The following is a 13,168-nucleotide window of genomic DNA, read 5'->3' as shown; positions in this document are numbered from 1 at the left end:
TCTACACTCCACAAGTAAGAAAGTCACCAATTTATTTGGACCAACACAGGATTTCAATAATTTAAACCTGATCTCAATCTCTGGAGCCATGGCACAGACCAGACAGACTGAGAGAAAATGTGCAAAATATTAAGAAGTTACAAAACAGTCAAAGTCTCAAATGCCCCAGAGATAAAGGCCTTGTCTCATAGCTTTAGAAATAACCAATGCATGTTTGAAACTTTCACGGGCTATGAAGTGGATTTTTAACATTTTATTCTTGCCTGGCTTGCTTTATCTTTCTCTGACAATTTTTAGAGAATCATTGCCATGAGCAAACTATATTGTTTGCCACAAAATTGTATTGTTTTCCAGGTTTTGCTGCTAAATCTCCCAGTTTCAGAGGTGCAGAAATCAGTTGTCAAGCGCCAATGTTTTTGTCTTATGTGGCATTAACAAGACACATTTTTAAACGTTGTACATTTTACGATGTTATCTGTGTTTACCGAATAGTAATTCTCAGAAATGCCATGCTGCTATTTGCCCTCAATTTACAATTTAATTTGTTTAATTTTATGATTTATGATGTTGTGTCTACTTGCACGTGGCAATTTAATGGCCCGGGGTGTCTAAATAAAGTATATCTGAGACTGTAAAAGTAAAAAAACACAACATGCTAAAAATCCCTCCTAAATGTACAAAAATCAAGAAGATTGTAGTGCAAAAATTACACCAAAATGACAAAACCCCAATAAGGGGACCCAGAAGTATTAATTTTTAATGATTTGAGAGGAAAAGAACCAATAAAAAGTATTGTTCATGCTTGACCAGAACCTAGGCACGATGTCAGCCAGATTGCAATGGAGCCAGGGGTGGCTCCTCCACCATGGCGGAGGAGCATCACCCCCCACCTCTGCCAGCCGCAGCAGCTGCAAAACATTTACAAGAAAACAATAATAAACTGTTTATTAGCATTTTCATGTAAAAGGGGTCCAGCCATGGGCGATGACAGGGACAGAGGGGGAGTGCACAGCACTCTCCCTCAGTGCGCATGTACGTTTGACTGGTTGTTTTGCGCTAGTCAAACACACATGCGCACTAGGCTCTCTCCAAGGCAACAGGCAGAGACTCTCACTCTGCCTGTGAGCGCCCTGGCTGGGCAGTACGTCCAATCCTAATGCTACCTCTCAAGATTTATACCTTCGGACTAGGGCTCTTTTTTGGAGCTTGGCTTTCAGCAGCAGAAAAGGCAGAAGGCTGTATCTGGGAAGGCCGCACTGAAGTCAGGGAGGTGTGCTCCAAGAGTTCGTTGAACTGGATTTTTAGGCAGAAAAAAGGTCCATGCTGGACCAACCTGATTTCTTGCCCAGCGAGTTTGAGCCTTTGGTGGATAGAGTTGGTGGCTGGTCCCACGCCACAGGAAGTTCAAAATTGTTTTAAATCCAAATCTTTTAATTTCAGGATAAGCCCTTCTGGACAACACTAAGGCTCCCATGACCTTGGAGACAACAATTAAAAGTTAGGACTTACTCCAACAAAGGCCACCAGCAAGGTACAGTCATCTTCCAGCTGCAAATGATCACCGGTCACTGCAGGGAAAAGGCCTAATTTTTTGATGTTCCTTTAGCTACACAGGTGGTCAGTCAACTGACCCATAGAGTCCAATACTTTCTCCTGGGTCCAAGTGGGAGCAGGTTCAGCGCGTCAGATCTAACTGGTTTCAGAACACAGATTCTGTCCTCTCCTTTTGTTTTGCAGTTTCAGAAGGTGTTCTGCTGAGCTGTGGATGAGGTGGCTTTTTTTGAGGACTTACTAGTTAGTGGGTGGGGGGGACTCCCTAACCAATAAGGGAGAGGCTCCAAGGGCAAACCTTCACACTTTTGCTGTACATCCTGTTTGACTTACTGCAAACTATACCTCATCGCATCGTTTTACCAGAAATTCAAAATGGCAAGGCCTTCTATCCCTGAAGGAAGCCTATGGTCCAGTGAGGGGTATGTTTAGAGAATTGAGACGTCCTCTCCTCCTGAGCTACATGAGACTGGTTCAGAGGCCAGCTTCCCCTCCAACAGGGCTGGTACTCAACTGGCTTCAGAGAACTTAAAGAACAAGGACTTTCCTTCTTTAGGACTTCTCTTACACTTAACTGTGAATCGGCAGGATTCAGCTTCCCCCTTTGAAGTAAATTAAAGCCATGAGCCCTCCCAGATGCCCTTCTTGGGTTGACAAGTTGCACATACCACACATCTAGCCCATCCTGTCCAACAGTTCTAAGGAATTGTCCTGCTCTAGGAACAGTTTTCACGCCTTATCAGGGAGAAGCAATGGCAAGGGCAGCTTCTGGCAGGCTAGTGCAAATTAGCCTCCAGAAGCTTCAGGCAAGGAAAAGACAACTTTCTAAAAGTTAATTGTACTAGTTATTTATGAATACTATGAATACTCTAACTTTTATTTTTGATAAATATTAGAAATAACTGTTGAGTTATTTCTCTAGCTTGCCTTAAACCAGAGATAGTAAAATAAATATGGACTAATCACTACCTCATAGGATATCCAGAGCCTTTCACAATGAAAATAGTTTTTGAGAGCTTGCCACTGTAGGGAAATGTTAGAAATATATTTCTATATGCCCCACTTTTAAAAACTAAGCAACCTACCTTGTGGCTTGAGGACCTGTCAAGGAGTGAATTATTAATTATTAAAAAGAAGGATTTTCGCCTGTGAAAAGGGTTATTTTGCCAGATCATATGGCAGGCTTAAAATGCAGCATTCAGGCTACATTATTAGGCCTGAAGCCAAGGGCTCCTTGTAACAGAAGTGGACGCACAATAAGTGCTACAGTCCACAGGTGAAATATAACTTTTCATACCATGTGTGCAGTTTCTATATCATATGCAATGGCCTTACGGAAGAGTTGCATATGCCAATCAGGGATTAGTCTTTTTTTTTTTTTTTACATATTTTAGGGGTCAGAATACATGCACTGGGCAATGGACAGCAGTGCTCCAGTGTGCAAAGTCTTGAACCAGCTATATAATGTTGTAATAAAAAATGGGAGTGATCGTGCGAAAAGGGGAATTCTCTCACAAGGTGAAAGTCCCTTTATGTCCTTCCTCCAAACCAGATTCACAGAATCACCCATAACTGTAAATAGGTGCAAGAAGAGACAAACAAGTATTTCTGGTTTCGAAGAAATCTAAATACGCTCATTTTCTGGCTGCAGTCCTTGAATACTCTTATTTCATGTGCCAACAGAATGGCAATGGTAATTCGTCTGGCATGGTTTCTATCAGTGCAAATTACAATAATGGAAGACATCTTTACCTGTACCTTTTAGGACATTACAAGTTACTACTCTTCTCGATAATCTCTCTAGTTTATCCTAAGTGCACATGCTATTTTGAATTATTTTTTTAATAATCATTAGAACACAGTTTGACGTTGCTTTAGTAAGTTCCTTCTCAATGCAGCTAATGCTCAAATAATTGTATTTTTCAGCAGATCCACTGTTCTGGACCATCCGCTACAGTGGACTTTACAATTTGGTCAAAGTCTGCAACCATCTCCGTGGAGATGTGAATCGAGAAGGCCTAAGAAATGCGGCATGGAAAGCTATTCACAAACAAGAGAGCAACGAGGAGGATTTTCGAGTTTTAGCAGCTGTCAAAGTGGCTGAGGTACAGTATGGCTTTCATAAGTAGAAGTCTGGATGGAGAATTTATTGCAAAAAAATTATTAACTAACCTATAAAGAAATAAGTTGCTGCATATCAAAGAGATGAAACACGTTGGAGGGCCATAATTAAATGTCAACATATTTAGTAAACTTTTCATATAATTTCTATGATATACAGTCTTAATCTGTTTAGTGAAAAACATAAATTATTAACAAACACAGTTGAAATAAAATGTTTTGCTATAATTACTGGAGTATGGATGGGGTCCTTTTCTTTTCTTTGCAAGAAATTCAGTGGATACCCCAATTGTCATCAGTTAACACCAGGGCTATGATCCCCTATCATTTATAGACCTCTCCATTGTAATAGGCAAACCTCCATGAATCTTCTAACACTGCATCACCCAGGAGCCCCAGTGTGTCAATGTTTTATTCATCATTTATCCTTTTCCAGGGCAAGAGAATGATAGAGCAGCAATCCTACACATAACTCATTATTAGAGAAATATTTGTTTCAAAATCATGAAGTAAGTTACAGATTTTGCCTTGGTAATTCCAGCATTCAGGTTACCTTACATTACCCAGGGTAGACAGTACAGTACATTCTGTAGAATGTAAGGTTCGATGAATGGTATTGGATTTGGTAAGACTGTCTACCCATAATGCATGTGCAATGGCACTCATGATACTGCAAGTTGGGCTGGTGAAATGCTCCTTGATCCAGCTCAAATGCAATGGCAACATATCTTCACAGCGCCGTGTGCTCTGTATGGTGTGTGTTGAAAAAGAAAAGCAGTCATGTATCATTTCCTTCTCACGCTGTCTACCATAGAGCTGAACTACATAAACTAGATAGCACTCTGTTTTGTCTGGGTTAATTTGCACGGTGGTGCTATTTAGCATCACATTACATAATTTCAGTGTTTTTTCTGTGTCTTTTCCTTTTACAGTGGAAGGTGTTAGGGGCATAGTTATACTCGGTTTGCGCTGAATTAGCGTAAAAATAAATGACGCTAATTCAGCAAAACTTAACTCCATATTTCTGCTTTAGCGCTAGACCCGTCTAGTGCCAAAGTTATGGAGTTAACATAATTTTCTGGACGTGGAAACATACCTTGCGCCAATGGGATGCAGGGTAGGCATTCCCGTGCAGAAAATGACGATATGGCCTTAGCGCCATATTTATCCCTTGTGCTAAAATCAAGAACAGGGGGTTGGGGGCCTTAAATAATGGCACTAAGCTTGCTTAGTGCCATTATTTAATGCCTGGGTATGGGCAGACGTTAGGGGATCTGTGGGCATGTTTCCATGGTCAGAGACCATGGAAAGCGCCCACAGGGGCCCTTCCCTGGCCCCAGGGACACCCCCAACCACACCAGAGGGACACCACAGGATGGGGGACCCATCCCAGGTAAGTCTTTTAATTTTGTTTTCCTCTTGGGGCCCTAACTTGGGGCCCCCTGCATAGCCATGGCCCAATTGCCATGCCCAGGGGACATTTGGGTGGTGGGCATGACTCCTGTCTTTACTATGACAGAAGCCATGTCTATTGGGGTTGTGTGCCAGGAGATGGCGTTACTCTGCTTAGAGGCATTTTTTAGGCTCTAAACAGTGTCGTGCCATAATTCGGCGCACAACCTCCGGTTCCCCCAGGCCTCCCCCACCCGGTGAGCGCCATTTACAATGACGCTGACCGGGCATTACCGCCGGCTACCACCATTCCATTAGTATGGCGCCTGGCCGGTGTCCAGGAATGGTGCTAGTCAGCGGTATACTTTTACCCACAAAATGGCACTAGTGCAGTTTTGCGTGTAAAAGTATAAATATGGGCCTTAGTTTTGCATCATCTGCAATCTATAGATGTGCTTTCTGTTTAATATACAATATGAGATTTTTCATTTCTTAATGCAAAACAGCACCAACAGCCACACAAATAAATGGAGCAAATCAGTTGCAAGTATGATTTTTTAAACGTTCTGCGAGTAAGAAAACACACTCCATTAACTATCATGGCACATGCATGGTTACATTTCTGGATCTGGAAAGGATCGTCACATTCTTGAACTGCACACAGTCTTAACATGGGAGCATTCATTGCAAGACTAGTTTCACCTACTCCAGAATTACTCATATCTCCCCTTCTTATTTTCTCCGCCCGCTAGTCCTCAATTCTTTCTGTGGTGTAATGTCTCTTCCCCATAGCTGATCTAGATCCCACTTTGATACCATCATTGCTGTGATTCAAAAGAGGCTGTCATATTTTGTGATGGTCTGTTCTCTTGAGACACCCAATATGGCCAGTTCTTGTGTGATAGCTAGGTCTGGCCTCACCATCACCTAGACTCTGTATTGTATTTCTTCCCAGAAGGGCTCAATGCCACATTATGTACACCAGTAAGATCTGTTGCTCACAGTGATAAAGGCATCTCCTGTCAACAGTTCTCCGCATTTTATGTAATCGTGTGTGTGAAGTATGCTGTATAGAGGATCTTGAGTTGGACCAGTCCTACCCTTCCAATCTGCCCTAATGGTGGAGACTGTTGTATATTTTAATCCATGTTTGTTATATTTGGGTGACTGCATGCTTTTGGAGGGCTGCTGCCAGGACCCTGACTTCTAGTAGGGATTCTTCCTATATGTGATCAAGACTTGTTGCATATCTGGACAGTGCATGTTTGAGTTAGAGGTATCAGAAAGGTGTGTGCATTATTTATGCAGCTCCACAAAAGGAAACATGCCCTGCTGGCTCCATATATCTCCCAACTTCAAGATTGCTACCTTATCCCATTTGTAGAATCACTGAAGTTTCATGACTTCTCCTAGAGACTCTGGGCCTCATAAGTTGCAACCACCGTGCCTATTCTGAAACAGAGTTTCCGCCCGCCGGCCCAGCGGGGATTTGGGCCGCAACATGGGAGCCGGCTCCAAATGGATCCGGCAGTGTTGCGGCTGTGCGACGGGTGCAGCTGCACCTGTCGCGCTTTTCACTGTCTGCTGTGCAGACAGTGAAAAGCATTGTGGGGCTGTGGCTGGGGGCCCCAGCACTGCCCATGCCAAGTGCATGGGCAGTGCAGGGGCCCCCAGGGGCCCGTGACTCCCCTTCCCGCGCGACTCCCCTTCCAGCCAGCCTTTCCATGGCAGTTCCTACCGCCATGGAAAGGCTGGCGGGAAGGGGACTCGTAATCCCCTGGGTAAAACCGCCGGGACCACCATGGCGGAAAACCACCGGTCCCGGCGGTGCGACCGCGTGCTTCCGCCACGGTTGAAATAGGCAGAATTGCACCGCCAGCCAACAGGGCCTCTGTGTGATATAATGGCGTTTCCAGCATCAGTCTCTTGCTCCATCTCAGGGGCTTAGTCACCTTTCTCCACACTGTGACCACAGTGGCCCTGGGTAAAGGCCTGCTTTTTAGGCTGTCCATATAGGTCCTTGAGATACCCTCTTGCAGTCAATCGCCATCTATCCGCTAATATGGACAGCTCCCTTTAGCCTTTAATGCTCAGACATTAGTAGTATAAATCTGGAGGGCCCAGTAGTATTATTTGAGGTCCAGAAGACCTATACCACCCTGGTATGGCCTCTAGGACATCACACTGAGTGCTAAGCGTGGGGACCCCCTGTCCCAGAGCAGCAGGCTACTGACCCCCTCTATCCTGTGGAATAAGCTGTTTTAGACACTGCACTGCATATTCTGTAATGCATAGAGGATTTTGGGTAGTGTGATCATCTTGAAAGGCTGTCCTCCTAAGAGTGACAGAGGGAGAATTTTCCTCAGGTTAATATTGATTACGGCATGCAAGTCTCCTGTGTTGTGAACCCCTAGATAGCGGAAGTTGTCCCTTGCCCACTGTAAGGGTTTCCACCAGTCTCCCCTGGGTTTCCCAGGTATGAGGGGGAAGTCCACAGACTTATGCCAATTGGTATGTACTCTGGTACAGCGACTGAAAATCTCCAGCATTTCCAAATTTCTGGAGATCAATTGCTTGGGCTGTGAGATATATAGAAGCATATCATCCATACACAAAGATATAATATCTTCCCAGTCTGGCTCCTACCAGAACCCTCGTATCTGTGCGTTGTAACGGATCCAGCCGACGGGTAGCACCATTGTCAGTGCAAATAATAGAAGTGATAGGGGCCACCCCTGTCTTGGCCATCGTACCAGGGAGAGATGTCTCATTCGCCCTCACTTGTGCCTGGGGTGTTGTGTATAGTAAGTGGATCTAGTTTTAGAATTGGGGGCTGAAGCCCATCTTTCAGAGAATCGCCATAAGATATGGCCAGTCCACCAAATCAAATGCTTTCTCTGTCTCTAGTGCCAGTAGGACTGCTGGTTCCCTCAGGCTCTTCTGCCTCACCAAGACCCAATATAAGTGTGAGGTTTACCTGGGGGACACGAAACCCAACTGGTTTGAGTGAATAAACTGATCAGTCACCTGGTAAAGGCGACTGGCCAACATCTTAGTGTGAGAAATTGGGTTGTCGGTTGACCGGGTGTGAGCTCTGGTCACAGCAACAGCCACAAACCTCGGCAGGGTGAACAACAAAAAGTCACCAAATTAACCTGTGCTTAAACCTGGGTAGCTTGACACTAAAAACTATCAGGCTTAATATAGAGACAATGTGTAAAGTATTTATTCAGCACACAAGCAGTTGTAAAGTTAAAACACAGCGCAAGAAAAATCCAAACCAATTTAGAAAAATAGAGTATGTTTTAATAAATTATTTGACACACAAACCACAAAATCCAATCAGTAGACCTGGAGTTATACACTTTTAAAGTTGTAAGTGAAAAAGATGTCAAAAATTACAAAGCGCCAACATGGGATACCTGGTCGTACTGGACCGGGTCAAAGTTAAGATAGAGTGCAGGTTGGATACAGTCCCAGATTAGTCCTGCTGGAAGGTTTACCTTCTCAAGTTTTGTGCCAAGAGTCCTGTTCACATTGGAGGGGTCACAAGGCTCAAGGAGAGTGTCGCTGCAGGTTGTCGGCGTGGCGTGAAGAGTAGGCTGGGTGTCGTGGATGATGGGCTGGTACTTCGCGCTGGTGGTACCCCACGAGCAGTCAATGTTGCATTGCAAAACATGTGGGCTGGTGGAAGCTCATGCTGAACTTCGGTGTGAGTGGTGCTGTCTTGGTGTGAATGGGTCATTCATTATCGCAAAGATCTCAAAAGCTTGATGCCAGAACCCTTGAGTCACACCAGGAGTCCAGGACCTAAGAGAAATTTCTTGGGGGTCAACTGGGTGCAGTTGGTGTATAAGGTTCTACTTTTCTACCCTGGTGCAGTGGTTCTGGAAGGTGGGAGAAACTTCCATTTATCTCATTCAGAACAAACTCTTGTTCTGAAATTCTAAAATCTGGGCAGCATGTCCACAGATTAAAGCGGCCTAGTGAAGGATCCTCGGGCCGCTGGTAATACTCCTCATTTGAGAGAGGCCCCAATGATCCGGACCAGAATGCTTTAATCTGTGGACACACTGCCCGTAAGTCCGAATTTCTGAATGAGATCATCCCAGGGACAACTTGTAACTGAAATTATTGATGCTGGAGAAGCCCCTGTGTCCTGCCTTCATATATTGACATTGTTACATGACAAGAACCCTACCCCTGCTTCAAGGTGCTTTTACTACCTGATTTAATTCCTGAACAAGACGTTCTCAAGATTATTTCAAGGACTGACCAGGTTATCCTGGCAATCCTGTTAATGACCTACAAGATATATGGTGCTCACTTTCTGTCCTGATAATGACCTCCTATTGAACTGAGGTTGAATCGCTATCAACAATAGATATCCATAGACTGTACTCCCTCACCTTACAAACAATTATACAGGGAATAAGGAGTCATGTGTCTTTTTACCTTTTCTTGATGCATTGCTTTATCACTTGTCATTGTACTTTTCTTCACGTGTGAGCATTTGATTTCTGAAAAATACTTAAAAATGTATCTAAATATTTTCTATTTATTGCAAGAATAAATTGATAAACAGTGAATGTTTTATTGGTCTTGTGAATAAGTTAACCAAAGTATCTTTGCGGGTCACAGTTATAATAATTTTGTCTTGAGTATACTAAACAATAACAGCAGCTTGTCTTGATGCCTGTCCAGGCACACTATGGTGGTCATTACGACCCTGGCGGATTACTTCCGCCAGGGCCGCGGGACGCGGTGGCACCGCCGACAGGCCGGCGGTGCCCCGCGGGGCATTCTGACCGCGGCGGCTTAGCTACAGTCAGAGAAGGGAAACCGGCGGTCTCCCGCCGGTTTCCCGCTGCCCCCAAGGAATCCTCCAAGCCGGCGCAGCTTGCTGCGCCGGCTTGGGGATTCCGACTCCCCCTCCCGCCATCCAGTTCCTGGCGGTTCTCCCGCCGGGAACCGGATGGCGGGAGGGGGAGTCGCGGGGCCCCTGGGGGCCAATGGCATGGGCACTGCAGGGGCCCCCGTAAGAGGGCCCCGCTTGTATTTCACTGTCTGCATAGCAGACAGTGAAATACGCGACGGGTGCAGTAGCACCCGTCGCACCTTCCCACTCCATGGTGGGAAGGTCGTTTTCCCCTGGGCTGGCGGGCGGCCTTTCGGCGGCCGCCCGCCAGCCCAGGGGAAAACTTGGAATACCCTCTGCGGTCTCTGGACGCGGAGCGGTATTCCTGACGCGCAACATTGACGGGCGGCCTCCGCCGCCCGTCAATGTTGGAATGAGGGCCTATGTTTCCTCTGGGGCCTGTGCAAGTAGTGTCTCTTTGCTATTTTGCAGACCCTTTGTCAGGTGGTCTTTTCACTGTGAGAGGTCGCCTTGCCCTGTCGGAGGCTCTATGCTGTTCCTTTCTACTGCGGGCAGCCCTGTAACCTCAGGAGCTACCGCCCACATAAGTGCTTGATCTCCTCAGCATGGGGGAGGGGCGACACTCAGGGTGGCTCCTGTCCTCCTAAATCCTCCTCCATTCCTCCTGCTGGATTGCCTAGTTCTACAAAGCCCTTCTATGCTGTCGAGATCATAGCCAATCTTCACTGCTTTGCAGGTTAAAGCTTAGGGGGGACTCTTGAAATAGGTTATGCCATGTGAGCCTCCTGGATCTCGTGGTTGCTCTCATACATTGACTCACGTCAACTCTGGATTCTTTGCTGCTCCCACTGTTGGCGGGTGATCCCGTGTTGTCAAAGGGTACCCGTTGAATGAGTCCAGCAGGAGTTTTTCAGGATTTTGACCTAGGGAGAGCGATGCTATCTGGAGCGCCTATTGCAAATATAATTTATGATTAAAAGGCACCTTGATTAAAACCCTGGAATGTAATCTGCACTGGATCTATTTTCCAAGAGAATAAGAACAATTTGTCAATGAACATTGAAGTGTGGCACAGGTTCCGAACTAGTGTCCATGATGACGGCAGGGTTAGGGAAGGTCTTCAAGTAGTGCCACCTGATGGCATGCTCGAAGGATCCTGAGATTTCAACAGCATATTTCTCATCATAATACAGAGGATCTGGGGAATTCTTCATAATGCTGCTGTGCACCAGTAGGTGGTGTTGAGTAGCTCTGCAGTGACTATATACTGCCCCAGAAGTAATGGAGCGGACCCAGGTATGTATGCCACTCCTATGTGCGGATGTCAGTGCTTTTCTTCCCACACCCTTTCATCTTGATCTAAAGGTCTTCTTCTACCTTGATAAGTCTTACAACGACCTTAAAAACGTTTCATATTGAGCTACAGAATGGGAAATCAAAAAGAATGATAGAATCCAGTGACAGAATGTTTTCTCCATGCCTTAATGCAGTTTGCATTCTGGGGAGACTGAACCTTTCACTGTGGGACATTTCTTGTCGGGGGCTAGAGGCCCCGACAAGAAATGATGTCCAGGACAAAGCCTAGTTATTTGCTCGGAGCTGGAATAGACATGTACTGCATCTGCAGACTGCTATTGGTATCAGTTTAGTGCTCAGAAGGAGCGCCTGGGTGTGATCAACTGAGTCCTCTGATGATGTGCAAAAATCTGTAAATGAGCTGCCCATCATTGGCTCCAGGCTGTTTGGAGAAAAGACTGATTTAGCATTAACATAATTCAAATACATTTACACCACAGCACAATCTTTGGGACTAATGACGGCAGTTTAAAAATTTGCAAACCAATTGAGAAAATTCAGTTTATTCTAGAAAGCTACCCTACAGACAGCGCCAACCCGTCAAATTGTACTGCACAAGCCAACACTGTCGTTTCAAGACCGAGGACATGACTCCTACAAAACCCTCAGCATTCAGCAGGGACGTTTTCAGTTCAGGTCTTAATTCAGTACATGTTAAAATCAGAAATAATCCGGTCCGCACAATCTGGAATTTAGGCCCGTATTTATACTCCGTTTGCGCCGAATTAGCGTCGTTTTTTTCGACGCAAATTCGGCGCAAAACTAACGCCATATTTATACTTTGGCGTTAGACGCGTCTAGCGCCAAAGTATGGGCAAAGAGCGTCCTTTTTTAGCGTGAACGCCTTCCTTGCGTTAATGAGATGCAAGGAAGGCGTTCCCGTCTAAAAAAATGACGGCGACGCAAATGCGTCGTATTTATACTCCCGGGCAAAAATCACGCCCGGGAGGTGGCGGGACAAAAAACCCCGCATTTGCGCCACTTTTTAACGCTTGGGTCAGGGTAGGCGTTAAGGGGCCTGTGGGCTCAAAATGAGCCCACAGCTGCCCTCCCCTGCCCCCAGGGACCCCCCCTGCCACCCCTGCCCACCCCAGGAGGACACCCAAGGATGGAGGGACCCACCCCAGGGACATTCAGGTAAGTTCACGTAAGTATAATTTTTTATATTTTTCAATTTTTTTTGGGTGGCATAGGGGGGCCTTATTTGTGCCCCCTACATGCCACTATGCCCAATGACCATGCCCAGGGGACATAAGTCCCCTGGGCATGGCCATTGGGCAAGGGGGCATGACTCCTGTCTTTACTAAGACAGGAGTCATTTAAATGGCGTCTGGGCGTCGAAAAAATGGCGCAAATCGGGTTAAGACGATTTTTTAGCGTCAACCCGACTTGCGCCATTTTAAGACGCCCTAGCGCCATTTTCCCCCTACGCCGGCGCTGCCTGGTCTACGTGGTTTTTTTCCACGCACACCAGGCAGCGCCGGTCTGCTTGCGCCGGCTAACGCCATTCCATAAATACGGCGCCCACATGGCGCTTCGGAATGGCGTTAGACGGCGCTAAATTTTTTTACGCTAAACTGCGTTAGCGCAGTTTAGCGTCAAAAAGTATAAATATGGGCCTTAATGTACACTGAGGTGCTGTTTAGCGCCGTATTGTGTACATGTGAGTGGTAGACCAATTTCTACCCACCTATTTCTTTTTACAAAGGGCGGTAACCAGTGCTTTAAATGGGCCGGTACTCTCCGGTACTGAGTACCGGCACTTTTTTATTTTGAGAGGGAGAGTACCGGCATATTTAAAGAAACCCGTAATACTTTTAATTGGAGAGTACCGGCGCTTCTCAGAAACAAGCAGGTACCCTTTTACAG

At 45.8% G+C, this 13,168-nt stretch overlaps 1 protein-coding gene across 2 annotated transcripts in view; it reads left to right on the top strand.

Moving 5' to 3' along the window:
* The window catches only part of TMEM232 (transmembrane protein 232), a 756,305-nt gene that overhangs the window by 251,178 nt on the left and 491,959 nt on the right, over window positions 1-13,168 (top strand). The window contains exon 11 of one of the 2 annotated variants that reach the window (XM_069226429.1): window positions 3,481-3,656. In XM_069226429.1, the coding sequence (XP_069082530.1) occupies window positions 3,481-3,656 (176 nt within the window). Of the gene's footprint in view, window positions 1-3,477; window positions 3,657-13,168 lie in introns of both variants that reach the window. The other variant, XM_069226419.1, reaches the window with a different exon arrangement.

This window comes from Pleurodeles waltl, chromosome 1_1 (assembly GCF_031143425.1).
Source record: "Pleurodeles waltl isolate 20211129_DDA chromosome 1_1, aPleWal1.hap1.20221129, whole genome shotgun sequence".
Lineage (NCBI taxonomy): Eukaryota > Metazoa > Chordata > Amphibia > Caudata > Salamandridae > Pleurodeles > Pleurodeles waltl.
Note: the sequence above shows the minus strand (reverse complement) of the source record. Positions and strands in the feature narration are given on the sequence as shown.